Source organism: Medicago truncatula, chromosome 4, assembly GCF_003473485.1.
Source record: "Medicago truncatula cultivar Jemalong A17 chromosome 4, MtrunA17r5.0-ANR, whole genome shotgun sequence".
NCBI classification, from domain to species: Eukaryota; Viridiplantae; Streptophyta; class Magnoliopsida; order Fabales; family Fabaceae; genus Medicago; species Medicago truncatula.
In genome coordinates, this window is record NC_053045.1 from 21,160,664 (window position 1) to 21,188,033 (window position 27,370).

Below are 27,370 nucleotides of genomic sequence, written 5' to 3' on the forward strand. Positions count from 1 at the left end.
AACTCCTTAAACAACACTCAACGATATCTACGACGACAACTCTCTCACAGCATCTACGACAACAACAACGGGGTACTATTTCCCAACGGGCTGAATGACTAAGCATTCTGGGGCATAAGCCCCCAACAATTTGAATGACAAGCATTCCAGGGCATGAGCCCTCAACAGTTGAATGACATAGCATTCCAGGGCATCAGCCCTCAACAGTTTCCTAATCATGAAGGACTCAACTTGTGTATATCAGCATACAACTCAACTACGACAACGACAACATAGGCAACGACAACGACCGTGCACAATAACTATGACACCCTCCCCAACTTGGTCGACATCAGCAACCTATGACTACGTTTCTTATAACGACCACTCACAGCTTACAACCCGAACCCACACCTTGTATATTCTAATTGAATACAGTTAAGTATAAGCCAGCATTCATCAACAATCATAATCAATTAACAGCAACACAATAGTATACAACAGTGTGATATAACAGTATCTTATGCAATTCAACGATGTCTAACATTTTCTCACAATCCAAGTAATACTTATACAAGTTTATCATATTAATAACCTCAATTCGTCATAGCGAGCTTCGCATATCATCATTTATATCCTATACATCTTTCATTGTTATCCCAAAGTTCAACCCACAACTACTCGTGCGACAAAACCACGAGAAACCTACACACGACAGTCTGTAAAGCACTAGCTCGCGAGGCGAGAGCCTCTACTCGCCACGGCGAGTTAGGGTATAACGCTCAAGGATCCATTCTGCTTCATTCCCGAGTTCAATCTCATTCTAAAACTTTGCCTAATCAATAAGGTACATGTTCAGGCCCTCATAAACATCCAAGGTTAAACTCACAGCTCAAAAATGCGAAATTGTGCAAGCCCTCTGCCCACACTCGCTACGGCGAGTAAACTTGCTCGCTATGGCGAGCTGCGAAATGCAACTCGCGAGGGGAACAACTCCTGCTCGCGAGGCGAGCGATGATCTTCATCACTCGCTATGGCGAGGATCATCGCTCGGGAGGCGAGCGATGAATAACAGTACGGCCAGATTACAGTTTTTCTCAAAAATTCACCCAAAACCATTGTTCTAACCTTAAAACTGATTCTAAACATCAATATATGAAACATTTAAGGTCTGTTCATCATTTCTACATCAATTCACCCTAATTCCATCATTTAATCATCAATTCTCATCATAACCCTGATTCCCAATTCTCCAAATTTATTCATAACTTTTGTTAAAACATAATCAGAATCATATACACTAAAATTAATGTAAGTTAGCCTCACCCTTACCTTAGATAATCGAAATCGCAGCCCTTCTTGGTTCTCTTCCCTTTTCTTGACTTTTCTCCCTTTTCTCTGTTGTACGTAAAAACTGCTTCCCCCACTTCTATTTTCTAATTCTTTAATAAATATAATCTCCCAATATTCACTTTACTCCCCCTAAGTTTACTTAATTCTCGTATAACCCCCAAACTCCAATTAAATCCTATTTCTCACTTATTCTATTAAATAATAAAATAGTCATTTAATAAAATATACCACACCACAAAATCAACGTAAATCATTTAAAATCATATAAAAGACTTTAAATCAACTAAAAATAATTAGATAAAAATGGAGCGTTACAACTCTCCCCAACTTGAAGAATTTTCGTCCTCGAAAATATACCTCAGATCAGACGATCCTCATTCGCTGTCTGAGTACCAGCTAAAGCAAACACTCTTCCACTCGCCTGACCCTTCTTAGGCTTCTTGCACTGCGAACTAAGATGACCTTCTTCATCACAATTGAAACAAACAATATCACCACGCTTGCATTCAGCTATTGTATGCCCTTTCTTCCCACATCGGAAGCACTTCTTCTCCTCACCATTGCAAACATTACTCTTGTGGCCCTTCTCACCACACTTGTAGCAAACAATCTCAGCAGGATCATCTCTCCTCTTAGGTCTCCTCTCATCATTCAATCTCTGTTCCCCTTTGTTTACAGGAGCATTGTAGGGTTTCGGACGACCTTGTTGACCCTTGTTCCTCCGCTCATTTCTAATCTTATAGTGAGCTTTGGTATCCTCCTCATATATCTTGCAGCTATTCACCAACTCGGAAAAGACTCTGATCTGCTGATACCCAATAGCTCTCTTAATGTCAGCTCTCAACCCATTCTCAAACTTAATGCACTTGGAGAACTCCGCTGTCTCTGCACTGTAATGAGGGTAGAACTTAGCAAGTTCCACAAACTTAGCAGCATACTCCGTAACTGACATATCCCCCTGTTTCAGCTCCAGAAATTCAATTTCCTTTTTCCCTCGGACATCCTCCGGAAAATACCTATTCAGGAATTCTCTCCTAAACACAGCCCAAGTCACCACAACACCATCTTGTTCAAGCACAGGTAAAAGACTTACCCACCAATCATCTGCCTCTTCAGCTAACATGTGCGTACCAAACCGCACCTTCTGCACCTCTGAACACTGCATAACTCTAAAAATTCTTTCAACTTCCTTGAGCCACTTCTGGGCTCCGTCAGGGTCATACCTTCCTTTGAATGTTGGTGGATGATTTCTCAAAAAAGTTTCCAACATTCTTACTCCATCGTTACCAGCACCAGCTTGTGGGTATTGTCCTACAGCTTGAGCTACAGCCTCAAGCGCAGCAGCAATAGCAGCATCATTTCTCCCAGCCATTTTAAAACTCTACACCACAAACAACAATCAGAACAACAAAAGACAGGTTAAAGTCGACACACTACACTACGTGGCTCAACACGACTCTACTACGTGGCCGGACGGACCAACCTGCTCTGATACCAATTGTAACACCCCGACTTCCCAACAGTTATATTAATAAATAAAATCAGAGTTAAATCAACAACGGCGTGTTACACCGCTTTTCAAAATTTCTTAAATAGGATATAAACTATTTAATAAAACATCCTTCATAAACAGTAATAATTTGCAGCGGAAAATATCTTTCAACGTTAAACAACTTCCAATAAATCCTTGGCACATGGCCTCAACAAAATATCTTTAAAGATTAAAATCAATATCAACAGGTTCATAGTGACACATAATGATTGAAAACATGACAACAATATCCCATCCCGTTACGTATCAGAGCCCTAAGACACTTGAGCCACCACTTCTAACGTTCTTCAATACCTGCAAGTTACCCATACGAAGGGCAACAATTCCAAGCAGAAGGGGTGAGATTCACAAACAATAATAATAGGTATATAAATCATCAACTTAATTTAAATAATATAATTAACAACATTTATCCAATATTAATATTCATACTTCTTCAATTTTAATAGCACTTACTAATCCAATCAACAACGACGACACATCAGTATTTAACAACAACTGCCACAGCTCATCCAACAACACTTCACTCGACAACATCTACGACAACAACTCCTTAAACAACACTCAACGATATCTACGACGACAACTCTCTCACAGCATCTACGACAACAACAACGGGGTACTATTTCCCAACGGGATGAATGACTAAGCATTCCGGGGCATAAGTCCCCAACAATTTGAATGACAAGCATTCCAGGGCATGAGCCCTCAACAGTTGAATGACATAGCATTCCAGGGCATGAGCCCTCAACAGTTGAATGACATAGCATTCCATGGCATGAGCCCTCAACAGTTTCCTAATCATGAAGGACTCAACTTGTGTATATCAGCATACAACTCAACTACGACAACGACAACATAGGCAACGACAACGACCGTGCACAATAACTATGACACCCTCCCCAACTTGGTCGACATCAGCAACCTATGACTCCGTTTCTTATAACGACCACTCACAGCTTACAACCCGAACCCACACCTTGTATATTCTAATTGAATGCAGTTAAGTATAAGCCAGCATTCATCAACTATCATAATCAATTAACAGCAACACAATAGTATACAACAGTGTGATATAACAGTATCTTATGCAATTCAACGATGTCTAACATTTTCTCACAATCCAAGTAATACTTATACAAGTTTATCATATTAATAACCTCAATTCGTCATAGCCAGCTTCTCATATCATCATTTATATCCTATACATCTTTCATTGTTATCCCAAAGTTCAACCCACAACTACTCGTGCGACAAAACCACGAGAAACCTACACACGACAGTCTGTAAAGCACTAGCTCGCGAGGCGAGAGCCTCTACTCGCGACGGCGAGTTAGGGTATAACGCTCAAGGATCCATTCTGCTTCATTCCCGAGTTCAATCTCATTCTAAAACTTTGCCTAATCAATAAGGTACATGTTCAGGCCCTCATAAACATCCAAGGTTAAACTCACAGCTCAAAAATGCGAAATTGTGCAAGCCCTCTGCCCACACTCGCTACGGCGAGTAAACTTGCTCGCTATGGCGAGCTGCGAAATGCAACTCGCGAGGGGAACAACTCCTGCTCGCGAGGCGAGCGATGATCTTCATCACTCGCTATGGCGAGGATCATCGCTCGGGAGGCGAGCGATGAATAACAGTACGGCCAGATTACAGTTTTTCTCAAAAATTCACCCAAAACCATTGTTCTAACCTTAAAACTGATTCTAAACATCAATATATGAAACATTTAAGGTCTGTTCATCATTTCTACATCAATTCACCCTAATTCCATCATTTAATCATCAATTCTCATCATAACCCTGATTCCCAATTCTCCAAATTTATTCATAACTTTTGTTAAAACATAATCAGAATCATATACACTAAAATTAATGTAAGTTAGCCTCACCCTTACCTTAGATAATCGAAATCGCAGCCCTTCTTGGTTCTCTTCCCTTTTCTTGACTTTTCTCCCTTTTCTCTGTTGTACGTAAAAACTGCTTCCCCCACTTCTATTTTCTAATTCTTTAATAAATATAATCTCCCAATATTCACTTTACTCCCCCTAAGTTTACTTAATTCTCGTATAACCCCCAAACTCCAATTAAATCCTATTTCTCACTTATTCTATTAAATAATAAAATAGTCATTTAATAAAATATACCACACCACAAAATCAACGTAAATCATTTAAAAATCATATAAAAGACTTTAAATCAACTAAAAATAATTAGATAAAAATGGAGCGTTACAACTCTCCCCAACTTGAAGAATTTTCGTCCTCGAAAATATACCTCAGATCAGACGATCCTCATTCGCTGTCTGAGTACCAGCTAAAGCAAACACTCTTCCACTCGCCTGACCCTTCTTAGGCTTCTTGCACTGCGAACTAAGATGACCTTCTTCATCACAATTGAAACAAACAATATCACCACGCTTGCATTCAGCTATTGTATGCCCTTTCTTCCCACATCGGAAGCACTTCTTCTCCTCACCATTGCAAACATTACTCTTGTGGCCCTTCTCACCACACTTGTAGCAAACAATCTCAGCAGGATCATCTCTCCTCTTAGGTCTCCTCTCATCATTCAATCTCTGTTCCCCTTTGTTTACAGGAGCATTGTAGGGTTTCGGACGACCTTGTTGACCCTTGTTCCTCCGCTCATTTCTAATCTTATAGTGAGCTTTGGTATCCTCCTCATATATCTTGCAGCTATTCACCAACTCGGAAAAGACTCTGATCTGCTGATACCCAATAGCTCTCTTAATGTCAGCTCTCAACCCATTCTCAAACTTAATGCACTTGGAGAACTCCGCTGTCTCTGCACTGTAATGAGGGTAGAACTTAGCAAGTTCCACAAACTTAGCAGCATACTCCGTAACTGACATATCCCCCTGTTTCAGCTCCAGAAATTCAATTTCCTTTTTCCCTCGGACATCCTCCGGAAAATACCTATTCAGGAATTCTCTCCTGAACACAGCCCAAGTCACCACAACACCATCTTGTTCAAGCACAGGTAAAAGACTTACCCACCAATCATCTGCCTCTTCAGCTAACATGTGCGTACCAAACCGCACCTTCTGCACCTCTGAACACTGCATAACTCTAAAAATTCTTTCAACTTCCTTGAGCCACTTCTGGGCTCCGTCAGGGTCATACCTTCCTTTGAATGTTGGTGGATGATTTCTCAAAAAAGTTTCCAACATTCTTACTCCATCGTTACCAGCACCAGCTTGTGGGTATTGTCCTACAGCTTGAGCTACAGCCTCAAGCGCAGCAGCAATAGCAGCATCATTTCTCCCAGCCATTTTAAAACTCTACACCACAAACAACAATCAGAACAACAAAAGACAGGTTAAAGTCGACACACTACACTACGTGGCTCAACACGACTCTACTACGTGGCCGGACGGACCAACCTGCTCTGATACCAATTGTAACACCCCGACTTCCCAACAGTTATATTAATAAATAAAATCAGAGTTAAATCAACAACGGCGTGTTACACCGCTTTTCAAAATTTCTTAAATAGGATATAAACTATTTAATAAAACATCCTTCATAAACAGTAATAATTTGCAGCGGAAAATATCTTTCAACGTTAAACAACTTCCAATAAATCCTTGGCACATGGCCTCAACAAAATATCTTTAAAGATTAAAATCAATATCAACAGGTTCATAGTGACACATAATGATTGAAAACATGACAACAATATCCCATCCCGTTACGTATCAGAGCCCTAAGACACTTGAGCCACCACTTCTAACGTTCTTCAATACCTGCAAGTTACCCATACGAAGGGCAACAATTCCAAGCAGAAGGGGTGAGATTCACAAACAATAATAATAGGTATATAAATCATCAACTTAATTTAAATAATATAATTAACAACATTTATCCAATATTAATATTCATACTTCTTCAATTTTAATAGCACTTACTAATCCAATCAACAACGACGACACATCAGTATTTAACAACAACTGCCACAGCTCATCCAACAACACTTCACTCGACAACATCTACGACAACAACTCCTTAAACAACACTCAACGATATCTACGACGACAACTCTCTCACAGCATCTACGACAACAACAACGGGGTACTATTTCCCAACGGGATGAATGACTAAGCATTCCGGGGCATAAGTCCCCAACAATTTGAATGACAAGCATTCCAGGGCATGAGCCCTCAACAGTTGAATGACATAGCATTCCAGGGCATGAGCCCTCAACAGTTGAATGACATAGCATTCCATGGCATGAGCCCTCAACAGTTTCCTAATCATGAAGGACTCAACTTGTGTATATCAGCATACAACTCAACTACGACAACGACAACATAGGCAACGACAACGACCGTGCACAATAACTATGACACCCTCCCCAACTTGGTCGACATCAGCAACCTATGACTCCGTTTCTTATAACGACCACTCACAGCTTACAACCCGAACCCACACCTTGTATATTCTAATTGAATGCAGTTAAGTATAAGCCAGCATTCATCAACTATCATAATCAATTAACAGCAACACAATAGTATACAACAGTGTGATATAACAGTATCTTATGCAATTCAACGATGTCTAACATTTTCTCACAATCCAAGTAATACTTATACAAGTTTATCATATTAATAACCTCAATTCGTCATAGCCAGCTTCTCATATCATCATTTATATCCTATACATCTTTCATTGTTATCCCAAAGTTCAACCCACAACTACTCGTGCGACAAAACCACGAGAAACCTACACACGACAGTCTGTAAAGCACTAGCTCGCGAGGCGAGAGCCTCTACTCGCCACGGCGAGTTAGGGAATAACGCTCAAGGATCCATTCTGCCTCATTCCCGAGTTCAATCTCATTCTAAAACTTTGCCTAATCAATAAGGTACATGTTCAGGCCCTCATAAACATCCAAGGTTAAACTCACAGCTCAAAAATGCGAAATTGTGCAAGCCCTCTGCCCACACTCGCTACGGCGAGTAAACTTGCTCGCTATGGCGAGCTGCGAAATGCAACTCGCGAGGCGAACAACTCCTGCTCGCGAGGCGAGCGATGATCTTCATCACTCGCTATGGCGAGGATCATCCCTCGGGAGGCGAGCGATGAATAACAGTACGGCCATATTACAGTTTTTCTCAAAAATTCACCCAAACCCATTGTTCTAACCTTAAAACTGATTCTAAACATCAATATATGAAACATTTAAGGTTTGTTCATCATTTCTACATCAATTCACCCTAATTCCATCATTTAATCATCAATTCTCATCATAACCCTAATTCCCTATTCTCCAAATTTATTCATAACTTTTGTTAAAACATAATCAGAATCATATACACTAAAATTAATGTAAGTTAGCCTCACCCTTACCTTAGATAATCGAAATCGCAGCCCTTCTTGGTTCTCTTCCCTTTTCTTGAATTTTCTCCCTTTTCTCTGTTGTACGTAAAAACTGCTTCCCCCACTTCTATTTTCTAATTCTTTAATAAATATAATCTCCCAATATTCACTTTACTCCCCCTAAGTTTACTTAATTCTCGTATAACCCCCAAACTCCAATTAAATCCTATTTCTCACTTATTTTATTAAATAATAAAATAGTCATTTAATAAAATATACCACACCACAAAATCAACGTAAATCATTTAAAAATCATATAAAAGACTTTAAATCAACTAAAAATAATTAGATAAAAATGGGGCGTTACAACGATGGAGCATTTGCTCAAATAATTGTTGGGGGCTTATGCCCTGAAAGTATATTAATACTAAACTGTTGGGGGCTCATGCCCTGATTGGTACCACATGCATATAAGAGGTTTAGATTTGCATTGTCGCATTGTCGAGTCAAATGATGTTGTGTTATGAATCATGTGATTACTTGATAATTGTTTATCAAAGATACAATGATGTTTAAGATGTTCATGTTGTTAATTATGATTGTTGAATTATATTGATTAATGTTATTGTTTTGTGAAATCTCACCCCTTCTGCTTGGAAATGTTGCTCTTCGTATGAGTAACTTGCAGGTGATTGAGCTTAGTGTGTAGTTTGCTGTCGTGAGGGACCTTGCCTCACTGAGTCGTCTAGGTCGCTCTGATACGTAACGGGATGGGGTCTATGTTATGCATGCTTCTTTCCTTTACGTGCTCATTTATGATGTTGATTAACTTATTTGAGATATTTTGATGGGGCCTACGTGCCAAAACGATTTATGGATAATTGAATTAACTCCGCTGCAATGTTTGAGATATTTTATTGAAAGTTAAATTGTTATTTAACTGTTTTGCGATTAAGTTTGAATGTGATATCCCGTTAATTGATGATTACTCTGATAATTGTTTTGAAATTTTTATATTGGGAAAACGGGGTGTTACAGGTTACATGATTCACTCTCAAAAACACATGATCACCAACCTGAAACTCAATGTCCTTCCTCCTTCTATCATGATAACTCTTCTGTCTACACTGAGACGCCTACATCTTCTCTTAACCTTTTCCGTAGTCTCTTGCACAACCTCTGGTCCTAACAAAGCACTTTCACCTGACTCATACCAACACAATGGCATTCTACACCCCCTACCATACAAAGCCTCAAATGGTGCCATATCGATACTAGAATGAAAATTGTTGTTATAAGTAAACTCAATCAACGGTAAACATTCGACCCAACTGACACCTTGTAACACCCCGTTTTCCCAACATATAAATAACATAAAATAAAATCAGAGATCAACACAACAGGATGTCACATTTCGTTCTTCGGAATATCATTTAATCTAAATAGAGTTAAATCCACTCTTTGTTTAAAATAATTGCTTTAAGTAATTAGAACAATGTCGCAGCGGACAATATTCAAATAAATAAAATCCACCTAAAAGTGGTCCAACATCAAGTTATAGAAAGATACGTAACAAAGGAAAAACAAAACACATAAACATCCCCATCTCATTACGTATCAGAGCATGACTCCTATGACGACAAGAGGAATCAACTCACATCAGCGGTTACTCCTGGTTATCTGCACGTTACCCACGTAGAGGCAACATTCAAACAGAAGGGGTGAGATTTCACATTCAATAATAATAAGCAATAATTCATGTAAAAGAATTTAACAACACAAAACAGCAGCAATTCATCATTAACAATGTTTCACATAAGTCCAACTACAAATCATCAACTAACTTCGCTCAATAATGCAACAACAACGACTCAACAATGCACAACAACGACTCAACAAATGCAATGTCATGCGATTATGCATGTGGTACCAACAGAGCTACAGCTCCTTTCGCTAATGTCGTGATTCGGCTTGAAAGGTTACAACCCCCTTCGCTTATAAACAATAGAGCTACAACTCCCTTCGCTAATGCCGTGATTCGGCTTGGCAGGCTACAGCCCCCTTCGCTTGACAATGATTATGCAATGACACAACTAAATGCAACAAAAGCAACATCAACTTCGCATCGTAATCTCACAATTCATTAACATGAATAACATCATATAGACATCTTATTAAAGAGCAATAATTCATCATACATCTTTGTAAAAACATGTTAAATTATCCACAAAGGATTATCACGTCAAACCAAGGCTACTGAAAAGATAACAGAATTATCAACAACTTTCATGTTTATACCAAAGACCAACTCCGAATAGCAATGTGTGAAACAGATGCAAGAACACGAAACAGGGCAGGCTGCCACCGAACAATTCACGAGGCGAGCACTCACTCGCCGTGGCGAGCTCACATCTGAACTACTCACCATGGCGACCAAGTCACTCGCCGTGGCGAGCTAGAACAGGTAGCTCTCGGGAACTCAACATTTTTTACCCAAAAATCCCAATTTTAACTTCCCAATGCCCAAATTTGATTCCAAAACTTGTCTAAACATTTCTAAACATGAAAAGGCACTTGAATTCATATAAAACTTGGACCCAAACACCATTTCTACAAAATCACTATTTTTACCACTGATCAGTTCGCGCGGCGAGTAGAACACTCGCCGTTGCGAGTTGACATCTAAGCCATTCACGAGGCGAACAAGGACACTCGCCGTGGCGAGCGATTTGACAGGAAACATTACCTATTATTATTCTACAACCTGAAAATCAATTTTCATGTTAATTCATTTGATTACCTACACTTTTAACAATAAAATTGTAATTTAAAACCTAACTTCTATAACATCAAAACTATTAACAACTACAAAATTAAACCCTTTTTTAGAATTATATACTCATGATTAAAGAAGGTCAGTCCCACCCTTACCTTAGATTGGTCAAATTTTGGATTCTACAAGCTTTCCCTTCTTCTCATCTCTGACTTCTCACTTTCTCCAAAAACTATTTTACGTGTTCTCCCTCTCTATTCCTAACCTCTCCTATTCTTAACCTAACACATTCTCCCTTATTCCAATTTTGCCCTTATGCCTCATTAATCTATTTTAATTATATTCTCTCACTAATAATGCTCATAATAACTACTAATAATAGTCAAGAACAATAGAAAATTATACTTCCCTCTCTGGCGGCACATCAGGAATTTCATCAGGAAAAACTTATGGAAATTCACACATCACTTGCAACTTATCAATCACCGCTTGATTCTCAATATACAGGGACGCCATCAAAGAAAACATCTGGATTCCATCGCGAATTAACTGTTTCAACTGCTTAGTAGTCAAGAACTCAGTTTCTCCTTCTTCTTCGGCAGAAGAAAAACGCACCGTCTTTCTAAAGCAATTAATATGAACATGGTTAAACTCCAACCAGTTCATACCTAGTATCACATCCATCCCACTCAACGACAAACAGACTAGGTCCACTACAAAATCTCTACCAAACATCGACAAAGGACACTTCAGGCATACTAGAGAAGTAGTCACTGAACCCTTAGCCGGGGTTTCGACAACCATTTCTCCATTCATATATGACATAACAAGATCCAATTTCGAAACACAATCAACAACAATAAAACAATGTGTAGCCCTAGTATCTATAATAGTAATTAAGGGAGTACTATTAATGAAACATGTACCTCTTATCAGATGATCCTCATTCGCTTTCTGAGTACCTGCTAAAGCAAACACCTTCCCACTAGACTGAGCTGTCTGAGTACCAGCTAAAGTAAACATCTGGATTCCTTCTTCACCACAGTTAAAACAAACTATATCATCATGCTTGCAATCTGCAATTGTATGTCCTTTTCTGCCACAACGGAAACACCGCTTTACATCGCCACCACAAGCGTTACTCTTGTGACCTTTCTCTCCGCATCGGAAAGAAACAACTTCAGTAGGAGTATCTTTCTTTATGGGCATCCTGTAACACCCCGTTTTCCCAACTTCAAAATTTTTACATAATAATCAGAGTAATCAACTTAAACAGGATATCACACTACTTTATAAGATAAATAGAGTAAAATCACTATTTATTCAAAACATCTCATGTCAACAATTCAAATTACATTGCAGCGGAAAACATTCATTAAACAACGTAATGGCACAACAGCCTCAACATAAACAACTTATTAAAATTCCATTCTAGATGGTTCATCAACATAAATCATAAAAATACGTAACACATGGAAAACAAAGCAAGATCCCCATCCCGTTACGTATCAGAGCGACCCTAAGATGACGCGTGAGAGAGTCAACTCACTTCAACAACTAATCCTAGTTATCTGCACGTCACCCACGTAGAGGCAACATTCAAACAGAAGGGGTGAGATTTCACATTCAATAATAATAAACATATAATTCTATAAAAGAATTTAACAACACATAACAACATCTATTCATCATTAGTAAAACTAATAAACAGTAACTTAAGTAAGAGAATTTATCAACATAAACAACAACAATTAAACAATGTTAATGCTTTACATAATTCCAACTATACATCATTAATTAACTTCAAATCATCATTAACAATGATGCACATAATTCCTCAATAACAACTCATTAATTATTTCGACAACTTGACAACATGACGAAAACACCGACAACTCGACATCAACGACAATGCAACGACAATAACATCAACCAGACAATGCAACAACAACGACTCAACAAATGCAATATGCATGTGGTACCAATCAGGGCATCAAGCCCCCAACTTGTAGAGCACAATAGGGCTCACAGGGCATCAAGCCCCCAACTTATAGAGCATAGGCTCTCAGGGCATCAAGCCCCAAACGTATAGAGCATAATAGGCTCACAGGGCATCAAGTCATCAACTTAATATGAATGATTATACATTCAACAGGGCATGAAGCCCTCAACTTTAATGAGTATGCATGGACTCAGCAACCATCAACTTTAACAACTTAGACAACTTCAACAACTTAGACGACTTGCAACTTGACGACATTAACACAACAATCAACAATAACAACAACTATAACAACTTGCAACTTAATATCGTTAACAACAACAGCTTGAATGATATGAACAACAATATTTCTACAACATACAACATTCACATAATATATGTATTTCAAATTATCCAACAAAGATATTTACATAAAACCAAATTAGATCCATCACAACATAGGTTAAATACTCTTAAACACCTTAATTGAACTCATAGTACACAAGTTTTGAAGATTGAAGACGATCCATCAGTTTTGGGTTGACTTAGAAATAGTTATGCGGAATTTTCATAAAATTTCACTAAGACCTCCTTGGGGTATTTTCATCATAGCTCAAAAACTAAAAATAATTTTCAAGTCAAACCAAAGCCACTGGAAAGCTAACACAATTATCTACAACTTTCATGTTTACACCAAAACCCAGTTCAAACCGGAAAGGGGTGAAAAATAGTGAAAATTGTGTCACGGTTTTAGAAATTGCGGCACGTTTTTATGTCCAGAACCACTGAGCATTCTGCCATCAAAATCGCGGCACGGCTGCAAAAATAACGGCACGGTTTGACAGTATCAGGTCCAGACTTAGCTTTTCAAAAAGTGTGATTTTCACCATTTCGCGCGTAAAATTCAAACCGTTAATCGAATTTTGATGCCGTTTTCGCCTACACGCTCCTGACACTTAACTCTATCATAATCTACAGAAATTCAAGTCTCAACCATCCCAAGAATCATTTCCCAAAACCTCACATAAAGTCACTTTTATTCAAAATCTCAATTTGATAGAAAACATTACCTAGGGTTACTCTACAACCTAAACATCAACTTTCACATTAATTCATCAGATTACTTACACTTTCAAGAATCAAATTGCAATTCAAAACCCTAACTTCTTTTAACAATTAAATTCAATCTAACCCTAATCTCTATAACATCAAAGCTAACAACAACTACAAAGTTAAACCCTTTTTCAGAATTATACAACCTAAAATTAGAGAAAGTTAATCCCACCCTTACCGTAGATTGATTGATCGCAAGGTTCTACCGCTTTCTCTTCTCTAGCTCATCTCTTCTCTTGGTTTCTCCCTTTTCTCCCAAAAACAGTTTCTACGTATTTTCAATTCTGACTTTCTAACCTTTCTTTTTATAAACCTAATACATTATCCCTTATTCCTATTCTGCCTCTCAGTCTCAATTTATTTTTCTTGAATAAAACAACTCATTTATTATTAATTTTACGACTTGGTGTACCGATACACCCAAATTTATTGGGTGTACCATAGAATTTGTCATATATATATATATATATATATATATATATATATATATATTTCTACACCAAATAACATAATATAATATAATATAATAATATGCTACTAAAAACACCAACATATAACACAAAAATAACACACATCACAATAAATTAAACAAATTACTCTAAAGGACTCATAATCTCCATTGATAAATGGATCATAAACTTTATTTGGAATGGCGATGTTAATAGTAAAAAGCTTGTTAATTATGAAAGAGGGAGGTCTTGATCTCAGATCCATTAGAGACATCAACGAAACAATTTCTCTTTAATTATGTTGGGGTTTTCGTACTTCCATTAATGCTTGGCTAGTTTTCTTAGAACTATAGTGACTTGAAACCATGATTGGGGATGAGAGAACTCTTATATTCATTCCTCTATCCCGAAGTTAACAAAAGTGAAATCTATATTGTTCACAACAACTCTAGATGGCAACTTGGCGAGGCTTTAATATCTGACTACTCTATTAATCATAGATTTAATAGCAGTATTGGCCCTCTAACTAAAATAATTCGATTTTGGCCCCTTATATTTTGCCTCCTTTGCATTTTTGGCCCCCTATGCCAATTTTGACCAAGTCAATACTGACGTGGCGCCACGTGTGTAATTTTTTTTAATTATTAAAAAATCAAAAAAATACTTTTTAAAATTTGTTTAATTAAAAAATATATTTTTTTTGTTATTTTTTAATTAAAAAATAAAAAATTCTTTTTTTTTTAATTTTTTAATCAATAAATATAAATAAAAAATAAAAAAATTTACACATGTGGCGCCACGTCAGCATTGACTTGGTCAAAATTGACCTAGGGGGCCAAAAGTGCAAAGGGGGCAAAACATGGGGGGCCATAATCGAATTATTTTAGTTAGGGGTCCAAAATCGCAACTTCTGTAAACATATGGGGTCAAAACTGAGCCTTAATCATAATCATAATGTTAATTAAGGTTACTGAATTTAATAGGAATGATTTTTGGTATATGCCTAGGGGTGTTCATAGGTCGGGTTAACCCAAAAAAACCCGTCAAATCCATCCAAAAAAACACAAAAAAGTGGGTGGTCGGGTTGAGTGATTGGGTGGATATGGTTTAAAAAAATGATAAACCCATAAAAAAATAACGGGTTTTGGGTAAAACCAGATCCAATAAACCCACTTACCCAATAATGTTCATATTTTTATTTTCATAGGGACGAAGGAGAATATCAAAGGTTTTGGTTATAATCTTTCTTTAAAAAAGAAAAATTGGTTATAAATCAAGTCTAATTTCAAAAATTGACACAACAAATCCTCTATATTGAAAATCAAAGTCTAATTTCTAAAACTGACACAACACATCATCTATATTGAAAATCAAAACATGTTATAGTTATAAATTATGATGTTGCACTTTTTAGTTATTTTTGATGTTAAAGCAATTTTACGTCATGCAACTTTAATTTGTTGCAAGTATTTTATGATGAATTTTATTTTTGAAGGATTTTTATGATAAAATTTGTTATTTAATATTATAACACTAAAATAGTGAAATAGGTTACACAATTTTTTTTAAGAAAATAAAAAGTTGAGTAATTTTTATGAGAAAAAAAATACGAGGACGCATAATTTAGTCATTTAATATTAACAAAAAAATAAAAAATAATTTGGGTAACCCACAACCCTTTCCAGACCAAACCGGAAACTAGTGGGTTTGTCCAAACCCACCCATTAATATAATGGGTGAACATTTTACCTCACCCAAATCGAAGTATCCTATATGGTTCAGGTCTTGGGTTTGGCCAAACCCAACCCAAACCCACCACGAACACCCCTATATATGCCTAACTCGATTATATATTGAATGTCCCAAATTTAGTTAACTGGATTTGCAAGATTACCATTCTTAGAACTAAAGGTCTTGATAAGCTTGTATGGACTAATTCAATTGATGGTGATCTCACTTATAAGATCAAAAAAAGTTATGTGGCTCTCTCTGATTTACCCTTGGAAATAAGTGTAATATTGATAATGCTACTCATGATAGTCTTAATTGGTCTCGCTTTCTGTGGTGGTATTTTAGAGATTACCAAACAAATTTTTGTAGTTGCATTGCTTCTATTGTTGGTATTTTGTACGCTTTGAATACTAAAATTATGGGCGTTATTCTTGCTATTGAGTTAGCTCATGAGAAAGGTTGGACCCATCTTTGGCTTGAATGTGATTCCCAGGTTGCCAATTTATATAATCGTTGGCAGAATTATTTGGATTTGCTTTGAAATATGACTTTTAGGGTCACTCACATTTGTAAAGAAGGAAATTTTTATGCTTATTGTATTGCTAATATAGAGATTTATGTCTCTATAGTATCATTTGGTGGGATAATATGTCTAATTCTATTAAGGATGGTTTTCATCATATTAGATCAGTTTACATTTGTATATATTTTATTGATTTTATTGATGTTGGTTTTTGCTATTGTAAACTCTACACTCTTTTTTCCTTCATCAAAGTTTTATTCCACAAGGATTCCCTAAAAAGATTTTTATGAATCAGAGTATTTTTAATACATTTTGTGTTGTGTTTGTATTAGTTTAGTAAGGGGCAGAGCCAGGAATTTAAAGTCAGGGGAACTAAGCACAAGGAACATTTTTTATTGAGCGTATAAGAAATATAATTTATGTACTTGTGTGAGAGACATGAGATCTTTCTCACAAGAGAATATAATACATTAAAGACTAAATTATATTTTTATATATGCCCTATTTTTATTATAGTTTTTAATTTGTTTTTTTTCTTCAACTTTAAACGATTGTTTTATTTTGCAAAGCTATATCATTAAGGTTCATTCCATTTAAAATGTGTTGTGGAAAGGACACTATCGATAGATTTTAGAAAATATGAGATAATTTAAAACAATATGAAATATAAAACTAATGATATTAGTTGCCAATTGGGATATATAGTACTCCCTATGTTCATAATTATAAAAACATTTATGTCAATAAAAGATGATGTATCTAGTTAAGAATTTAGACCAAATACATCTACTTTTGTTTATTTAAATGTCTATTATAAATATGATCGGATAGAATAACATGGTAAACAATTAACTAGATTAATTGGAGGACCATGACCTAAGAAATATTTTATTAAACATTTTAATGAAGTGTTGTTGTGGTATATAAAAAATTTTATCAAAAATGTGGGGGGGACCATGGCCTCTAAAGGGCCCCCTATGCCTCCGCCACTAGTCCTCCCAAATTTATTAATAATTTTTTTTAGTATGAGCAAAAGAGATAGATAGTTAGTTATGAAGTGTCAATCTAGTTAAAATTAAATGTCATAACTTTTATTTGATGCTTTGTTACTCTATTGCTTTAATTTTTCTTTATAGGTTTTAAATAGGTGTAAATTTACAACCTCATTAAAGTGAGTGAAATGGGTATATATATATATATATATAAAAGAACATATCTAATGAGAATGGTCTATTTATATGAGAATGAATTTTCAGCCTTTGCATTATCATTTAATGGCTGATATTAAAATGCACTATTAAAACTACTATGTGCTTCTCAATTTTTTATAACAACGTTCACCTCTTCATCTTCCACATAGCTGCTACTTTTTTTTTTTTTTTTTTTTTTGAAAAAAACCAACAAACTTTAATGATTAAAAAAAGCATTACACCTTCTTATCTTTTCTATAGAATGAATAGATCTCTTTTTTCTTGTTCATATTATTTTTTCTCGTTATCAAAATTGCTGCAATAATCATCCATATTAAAAAAAAATAAAAAAAATCTGCCTCATTCATCAATATTTGTGAACCCAGATTCAACATCTTCAAATTCATTAATCCAAATTTAATATCGATTATTTTTCTTATTTGTGAATTCAGATATTGGTCAATCCCTAAACTAAAAAAGTAAAAGAGAAATAGAAACAATTCAAAACCCTAATTCTCAATATTTTGAATCTGAAAAGAAAAAAAAATCAAAGATGGAGTAGTTGATCTGAAAAGATGATTTCAAACCTTTTTTTTTAACTGAAAAACAAATTAAAAAAGGGGTCCTATGTAAGAATATTACTATGAAGGACAAGCATTTAAGGACAATTAAATAAGAGGAGAAGGGTATTTTTTGTCTAAATTAAATAGATGTAGTATGCTAATGCACACCTTCTAAAATTATGGTGGGTGTGTATTAGCATTCCACATGTATATGCAATCATATCAACACTAATGCATCGGATCTCATCAGAATAAGTTAAGCGTGCTTAGACGAGAGTGGTACTAGATGGATGACCTTCTGAAAAGTCCTTGTGTTGCATCTCTCCCAAACTTGTAATATATATATATATATATATATATATATATATATATATATATATGAGAATGTTAAACAGTACCCTCAATGTATTGGTTAAGCAACCAAAACAAGTAACTTTTTATAAAAAAATTTATAATTATTAGTTAATCAAAAGGCAAAACTTATATTTTCAAAATTTTTTATTTTATTTATAGTTTCCTTAACCATTGATCTGTTGACACTAGTTAATAAAACTCATATATATAACACACCCATTCATTGAATGAATTCACTTTCCCAATTATATCAATAAAAGATAACCCTCTAACAAAAAAGTTCTAAAAGGGTACAGTAGATTTGATTCCCAATGTCATTCTTCCTTTCGAGACACTTATTTTTAGATTTTTAAATGGGTCTCATGTATTCACATCACTCATTTATAATTTCTTAATAGTAGTATCAAATAAGCATTCAATTACTCCAACCCAGATTTCACACAAAGTTCTTAAATAGGACTAAGTAATCAACTAACAATAACTTTATATGATTATATTTAAATTTTTAATATTAAAAGAGTGTGGGGGTCTTAAGTAAGACCCTGAAAAAGATTCTCCTCATTCAGAATACCTAATAAGTACCTGATCTTACATAATTAAGACCCTTCCAATTAAGATGGTCTTAGTTATTAGAGGCGGTTTGTACCTAAAAGTATCAATAGGGCACAGTAGATTCGATTCCTTATTTCCATTGGGTGAGAAAATTGTTAATAGCTTAGGCTTAGTCACGCAATTCACTCACTACATTAGGCTAGGTCATAATTTCATTGGGCACGGTAGATTTTTTTTGACAAAAATTGGGCACAGTAGATTTGATTCCTCATTGGCCATGAAATATTTTATTAATAGCTTAGGCTTAGGCTTAGTCACAATTCCTTATTCCATTTGGCATATGTATATTGCCGACACATATCTCAGGTTTAGTCACATTGTAGTAATGATATTTGTACGACCATTTTATAATAATTTTTGTATAATTTTCTCTTTCGTAGATTTATTATATTTTTATTATCTTTTCATTCTTCCTTCTATATTGTTTTTGATCAATAAAAATAAAATTATCACAAAAGTTGTTAGGAAATAGTTGTATAATTATCGTTATTGGTCACATTATGATTTTTTTTTTTTTGAAAAAAACAAAATGATATCCATTCAAAACGATAGAGTACATCAGATACAAACATGGCTAAAAACGTAAAGGGTGAATCTGGGAACAAACTCACAACACTCAAGTTAATAGTATACAGCGACAAAATGCCTACAAATAATATGATAAAATCTAAGTCACCGAAATACTCATGCTTCCAGATCTGCAACGTTGACGTCCAAATCATTGCTTGAATTTGTAATTGATTGATGTAGATCTTTCAATAGGAACTGAACAAATACCGCGACAAGACGCGAAATCAAACGCCGCACAAGACGACGAACAACAAAACGCCGCACTTAGACGACGAAATCACAAAAAAACACAAAAGGAAAAACTTGATAGATGTGAAAACCACTTATTTAGATTGAAAGAAAAGGGGACAAAAGATGTAGAGGGGTGATTCTATGTCAAAAAATGACCTAAAACCACTCCTCCTCGATAAACGAAGAAGAAAGAAAGTTTAGAGAGAAGTTAGAGTTTCTCTCACTAGAAAACTAGGGCGGGCTATTACATCAATTGGTCACATTACGATATCAGCTCAATAGTCCAATAATGTAATGAAATCTACGGTGGTGAATTTCAACCACTCACTACCTGTCACATTTCATCACAGTTTATTGTCTTTATTAACCATTGATTTTGCGACTTGTAAACCAATTCAACACATTGAATTGGAAGCCTTTGCTTTAACCAAAAGAAAGGCTTTCCTCACTCAGCACTCACTTGAAATTATTTTGTAAACAACTCCCACACAACATGGAGACTGTTCTTTCCAATCACTCTCCACCTTCGGTCTTCAAGGTGCGTAGATATAGATATACAGCAACACATACTATTATGATTAACACTAAACATATTTTTTGCTATTTTCATTGTTAAATTAACTCTATAATGTACCAAATAATTAACAATCCTAATTTTGGCCTTACCAGTTCACAGAATATGGATTTGCCTATGACAATATGAAACAAACAAAATTAAGAGAATTTTTATGCATTCTTTGATGCTGGAGTAACTTTCTATTTGAATTTGTGTAGTCAAAGCTAATTAAGGAATAATGCAATGTACAATTTGGCATTTAAGTACTACTATATTGATTATTAATTTATGTACCACATTAATTGCAAAATTTATTCTATGCAAGGGTATAATAATTGTTAAGAAGGCTTATGCATTTAACTAGAAGTGCTCATTTTCTAATTGTTAAAAAATGTGTTGTGGACATCCCATGCATACGCCTTCAAACAAAGAGAGAAAGACAAAAAGAGAGTAATGTGAAAGAATCGTCTTAATCAATGAATATTGCGGCTTAAAACAAACTCAAATAATGAAGCCCTTTTAAAATTAATATTTTTCTGATAGAGAAAATTAATATATTTTCAAAAATATCTTATGTAAATTTTATACACAAAATTGTTTATTAAATTATAAGAAAGAGCTAAAGAGAAAAAAAGGTAATTGGGATATCCCATCATAAATGGCTGCACTCATGTGGTTGGGGAGCACTTTAAACATGTCTCATATTGTTTAGTTTATTGACTTGTGAATCTCATTGATTCATTGTCGACCCTTTCCAAAGAAGGAAAGAAAAAAATACAAATGGTCAACTCTGTCTCTATATACATAAAAATGTCCATCAACACGTGATATCAAAATGAATGATAAGTAAAGAACATTTTTTTTTTTTAAAGTGATAACTAAAGAACATATCACCACAGTTTATAAACGTTTTACCACAAATATATGGATTTTACCAACAAAAAAAAAACCACGGTTTATAATGGTTTGTCTTTATAAATACGTCAATTTTTTATTTTAATTGTTCTAAAATTTCTCTTCGACTTTTAGTGCAGTTTTCCATCTTTATTTTTGATCATTTCTTTTAAGTAAACTCATATGTAGAATCATATTTTTGAATAAAATTTTGCAAAAAAATTTATAATTATTATAAGAACTCCAAAAAAGAAATTAGAATTTTTTAATAAAACATGAAATAAATATGAATTATATATTTTTTTGTGGTTAAAAATTCATATTTAATTCATGTTTTGTTAAAAAATTCTAATTTTTATTTTGGAATGATTTTTACAATATTCTACACATTTCTACACAATTTTATTGAAAAACACAAGCTTTACATGATTTGTTTTAAAAATAGGGACCAAAAGTGATGATTGTAAATTTTACGTGGATTAAGTCGAATGAAAATTTTAGAGTGATTAAAACGAAAAATTTGTATATTTATAGGAACTTAAAACATATTTAACCCAAAAACTAGTGAAATTCCATTTAATAGATACAATCCAGAACATTACGAGGAACAATTCACAAAAATAGGAACAACGTTGAATTCTTTAAAAATAATCTTCTTTAAAGTAGAGGCTTTTAAGAAATTGTAATTTTTTGTATTCCTTTAAAGTAGAGGGACCAAATCCACAAAATGGTAAAAACTGCGAGACAAAATTCCGATTAATTTATACCTTACTTTATTTTTGTAGTCCATCCCATTATTAATCACAGTTTATTAATGACTAGGGTGTGAGCAAGGAAGAAGAAGAATCATTGCTTGGACAAATTGAAATATGGAAATACATGACACAATTCACAGACTCTTTTGCTCTAAAAGCAGTTGTGGAGCTACGTATAGCTGATATTATAGACCGTCAGTGTAAACCGCTATCCTTGACTGAAATTGTGCAGAATCTTGAAGATGCACCCTCTCCTGATTCCACGCTCCTTTTAAGAGTAATGAGAGTGATGGTTCGTAGAAAGATTTTCAGCGCAGAAAAATCAGAAACCGGCGAAATTCTCTACGGCTTGACACGTGCATCGAAATGGATTCTACAAGACACAAAAGTAACATTGGCACCATTGGTATTGCTAGAGACTCACCCAATTCATATGAACCCTTTTAACTTTATGAGTGATATTGTAAAAGAAGGCACAAAAAATGGCACTGCTTTCTTTAGGTGTCATGGTTATGACCAATTTGAAATGGCTAGTGTGGACCCAAAATTCAATGAGTTGTTTAACAAAGGACAAGCTTGCACAACTGGATTTGTGTTTAGAGCTGTTATTGCTGGATACAAAGATGGATTTAACCAAATTCAAACATTGGTTGATGTTGGTGGCGGTATCGGAGGATCGATGTCTGAGATTGTTAAAGCTTACCCTCATATCCAAGGTATTAATTTTGATTTGCCTCATGTTGTTTCAACAGCACCCAAGTATGATGGCATCACCCATGTTGGAGGAGACATGTTTGTTTCTATTCCTAGTGCTGATGCTATTTACATCAAGGTATAACTTTAAACATATGAATTTAGGTATTGTTATAGATAGTTTGAGATTTCTGGTAGTGGCCCGGGTTTGAACCCTAGAACTTACATATATTGTGCATTGTCCCTATCAACTGAGCTAAGCTCACGAGAACTGATAGTTTGAGATTTGTTAGAATTAGTTGAATATTAACGGTCTAACTATAAATATAAAATCGATAATAACATGTTTATTTGAGAATTACATATATATAATGAATATCTTTGTGTGAATGGTTAGTGGATTCTTCATGACTGGAGTGACGACCATTGCGTAAAGATATTGAAGAACTGTAGGAAGGCAATACCGGAGAAAACTGGAAAGGTGATAATATTGGATCATGTATTGGACCCAGAAGGAGATGAACCATTTACTGATATTGGCATAGCATTTGACATGATATTGTTTGCACACAACTCTGGTGGTAAGGAAAGGACTGAAGAGAACTGGAAATACTTATTCAAAGAGACGGGATTCCCTCGTTACAACATCATCAAAATCAATGCTTTGCTATCCATCATTGAAGCATTTCCAATCTAAATTCATAAATCATAATGAGTTTGTTGGTTTTATGATGATGATGGTGATGATTTCGTATGTGTTGTGTTGTGTGGCTTTACTTGGAGTTTTGTTTTGTTAGCTATGGCAAACACTCCATTTTGTATCATAATTTGAATAAAAATGTTGCTCACGCTCTGGAGCTGGTATGATTCATGCATGGGACATGCTTTTGGTTCCATATGCAGATTGTTGTGAATGTTGAGAATCCATTGTTGACTTGTTAGTGTGTTTCAAGAATTATAATTGTTGTGCAACATTTTTTTTGCCTTTTTATTTGACTTAACTAATCCTCTCCTAGATTTCATTTAACTTCCACTATGTCAATCAACTATATCAGTTACTCTATACAACTCATGAAATGAGAGCAATATTAAATTTAAAAAAAAAAAAAGTGCATCAAGGAAAATTATCATTAATTAAATTGAAGCTTCGTTAAATGGTGTAATTTTATTGAATGAATGTAGATAGCAGGGTTACAACTATTTATAGATTATCACAATATGGAGCACATTAAGCTAATATGAGCATTACATATGTGATTGTAACTCTAATTGTAACTAACTTTGTAGGTTGTTAGAACCATAAAACTAGCTAAGAGTTCAGTTAGCTTGTGGTGCAAGTCACTAGTGTGTAGTGTGTTCCTCCTCCTTATCTTTGATCATTTGTGTTTCCAAATCTTTTGTGTTATTCTTCATAATTAAAATATAATAATTACGAAGTTATCTGTTCCACGTAAAAATGAAGAAAAGAAATCCATATTAATTCTAAAATCTAAAAAATGAACGATAATAAAGTCTACGAAATTAAAACCAGATTCAACAATCCAATATCAAGAAGCTAGCATGAATCTTTAGAGTATTATGAGCTACTTCCTTCCATTCGTGTAGTTAAACATATGAGCTTGAAGAACATGCATATCGTAGAATCCATTGGGTTGAAAAACATGTGATAGACTTCCAAGATTGTTGAAAGGAACCTATGAAGCTCCGATACCTGACACGATACCGATACGATACGATACCGATACGGTGATACGGGAAAATTTTCAAAATTCCTGATACGATACGGCCTCGATACGTTATTAAAAAATTAAATTTAAAATTAATAGTATAAGTGCACAATGTATAAACATAACTAAAAATGATGATAAACAAACATTCACATTAATGAAAATGATCAAAACAAGTGACAATTACATATTTTTTTCCGCACAAATTAGATAGAATATAGCTAAACATCATTAGTACCATCCAAAGAGAACATCATAAGTACTATAAAAAAATGAACATCTTTGTCTAATGTTGACTACTTAACAGTTAACACAAATTTATATCGAAAACAAACAGCAGAAGAAACATAACATTAGAGAGAAGAGAAACAGAGTAGAATTCAATCAGCGGTAATGGTTAGAAGAGAAAATAGCTATTGCTATGTGGTGACGAGAAACCCTATTTTTTTAGGTTAAAAGAGACAATATGATTTTGATAGCGCTGCCAGACTTGATAGGTGTCAGAGTACAAGTTAGTCGTATCCGACACGTATCGGTCATTTTTTTCCTTCAAAAAATAAATATTAACTGTCCGATACTTCTCCGATACGCGTATTGGGACGTATCCGACACGTATCGGTCATTGTTTTTTTAAGAAATAAATATTAATTGCCCGATACTTTTCTGATACCCGTATCGGGACGTATCGGGGCGTATCGGTATCAGATACGTGTCGGATACGATACTTCATCATTTTTGGAGTATCGGGGCTTCAAAGAAAGGAACAGTATGCATTGCGATAGGATATGATTGCATTGGCATTGCATTTCCATTATAATAGTTTGGTGACCAAGGTTGTCAAAATCGGGACTTTACTTCAAGTCGAAAGGAAATAGCAAAATCGGGACTCGTAAAATTGCAATCAGATCGAAGGATTTTACTCATGGACTTTTGTAGAATCGATGTAGGATAGCAAAATCGCTACTCGTAAAATCGCAATTAAAATCGAAGATTCTACCAAATTAAAACAAAAATAATGATAAATATATGTTATAAATTGTATATAGTCATAAAGGACTTAAAGTTCAAAGTCCACAAAATACATATACATAAATAACTCAAAGCCTAGATGCAAATATTCTTTACTAGTCACTAGCATCCAGACGGGCACTCCCGTGTCCGTCTGTCAACTTTTTCTACTGCGCTAACGAATGTATCCACACAAAAATTATAGGTTGAAAAAAAAAATGTTACTATCATAAATAGATATCAAGAGAATAAGAGAGGATTAGAACATACTATAATTGTTATTTATCAATTCAAATAGTTGTAAACATAAGACAATTGACATATCTCTCACTTAACACACTTCATACTATCTAAGATGCTCACAGTAAAATAGTAATATAAATAAAACTTAAGAAAATTATAATATCAACTTGTTATTTAAAATCTTTCATTGTGATTCCAAATGCACAATTATTCTCTTTATCTCGTTGCCATTCAAAGAATAATTTCTTTAGCACCTTGCATTTGAGAAGCCTAAAATAAAGTTTGTTACATAATCACTTCATTAAAATATATTTCAAAACATGTATATATACCTTCAGAGCTTTCTCCCATTCCTTATGGTTCTTATTCTCCACTCTATGGTTTAGGTTGGAATGAGTTTAGGGGTTGAGTTTGGCTAAAGTATACTTGAGTAACACAAAGCAAATATCTAATAAGTCCAAGAGGTACAAAACACAAAAAAATGGGTCTTTATTTATAAGTATATATATGAAGGGAAAAAAACCAAAATCAAATTATTTTCTTTGAAATCAAAATATAAGATATGTTCATCATCTCTATTTACATCACACTTTCAATTTCTACAAAAGAAATGAAGAGAATAAAATTAACTGTAGAAACAGAATAAGAAAATATTTTAACTAAAACCTTATGCCCCCTTCCTTAGTAAACAAACCCCTCTCTCTCTCTCCAAAAACCTTATGCCCTCTTCCTTCATCATTTCGTCGTGGGATTCGCATTTAGGCCATGGTCAAAGGGTGACCTAGATGGTTCCCTATTTTTCTTAGATATTATTTTGTCTATTCTCTTCCTCTACTTTTGTCCTCCATCTCACATTGAATCGGAGCTGATCGAAAACAAATAGTAAATGAAAAAAAAAAAGACAGTTAAGGTTAAAGTGCAAAAGTCAACAACTGAAAATAATAGTAGTAAAATTGTACGATTTCCCTCTAACCCCCTCTCTCAATTTGTTGGTTTTCTAATAAGCACGTGCAACCAATGGCTTCTTAAAAGATAACTAAATCAATATATATTGATTAACAAAATCACCTATATTTTCATAAACATGTCGACCTTGGTTACAAAATGTTGTCAACATATTTAATGTAGATACTTTAAATAATAATAATATGGTTTTTGAAATTGATCACACTATTATGTGTT

At 34.7% G+C, this 27,370-nt stretch overlaps 3 protein-coding genes across 3 annotated transcripts; 1 reads left to right on the forward strand and 2 right to left on the reverse strand.

The window, feature by feature from the left end:
- Positions 1-1,690: 1,690 nt before the first annotated feature.
- Positions 1,691-9,489, reverse strand: LOC120579922 (DNA-binding protein HEXBP-like). The gene is made up of 6 exons (XM_039832686.1): positions 9,299-9,489; positions 5,480-5,579; positions 5,197-5,386; positions 2,519-2,655; positions 2,009-2,137; positions 1,691-1,915 (listed from the first exon to the last, which is right to left on the reverse strand). Exons 1-6 carry the CDS (start codon positions 9,487-9,489, stop codon positions 1,691-1,693), a joined length of 972 nt encoding a protein of 323 aa, XP_039688620.1.
- Positions 9,490-11,442: 1,953 nt separating this feature from the next.
- On the reverse strand, positions 11,443-12,204 carry LOC112418422 (uncharacterized). Its single transcript, XM_024774770.1, has one exon. It carries the CDS (start codon positions 12,202-12,204, stop codon positions 11,443-11,445), a length of 762 nt encoding a protein of 253 aa, XP_024630538.1.
- Positions 12,205-20,693: 8,489 nt separating this feature from the next.
- On the forward strand, positions 20,694-24,184 carry LOC25479643 ((R,S)-reticuline 7-O-methyltransferase). The gene is made up of 3 exons (XM_013587930.3): positions 20,694-20,850; positions 22,585-23,349; positions 23,608-24,184. Exons 1-3 carry the CDS (start codon positions 20,806-20,808, stop codon positions 23,905-23,907), a joined length of 1,110 nt encoding a protein of 369 aa, XP_013443384.1. The 5' UTR covers positions 20,694-20,805; the 3' UTR covers positions 23,908-24,184.
- The last annotated feature ends 3,186 nt before the right edge of the window (positions 24,185-27,370 follow it).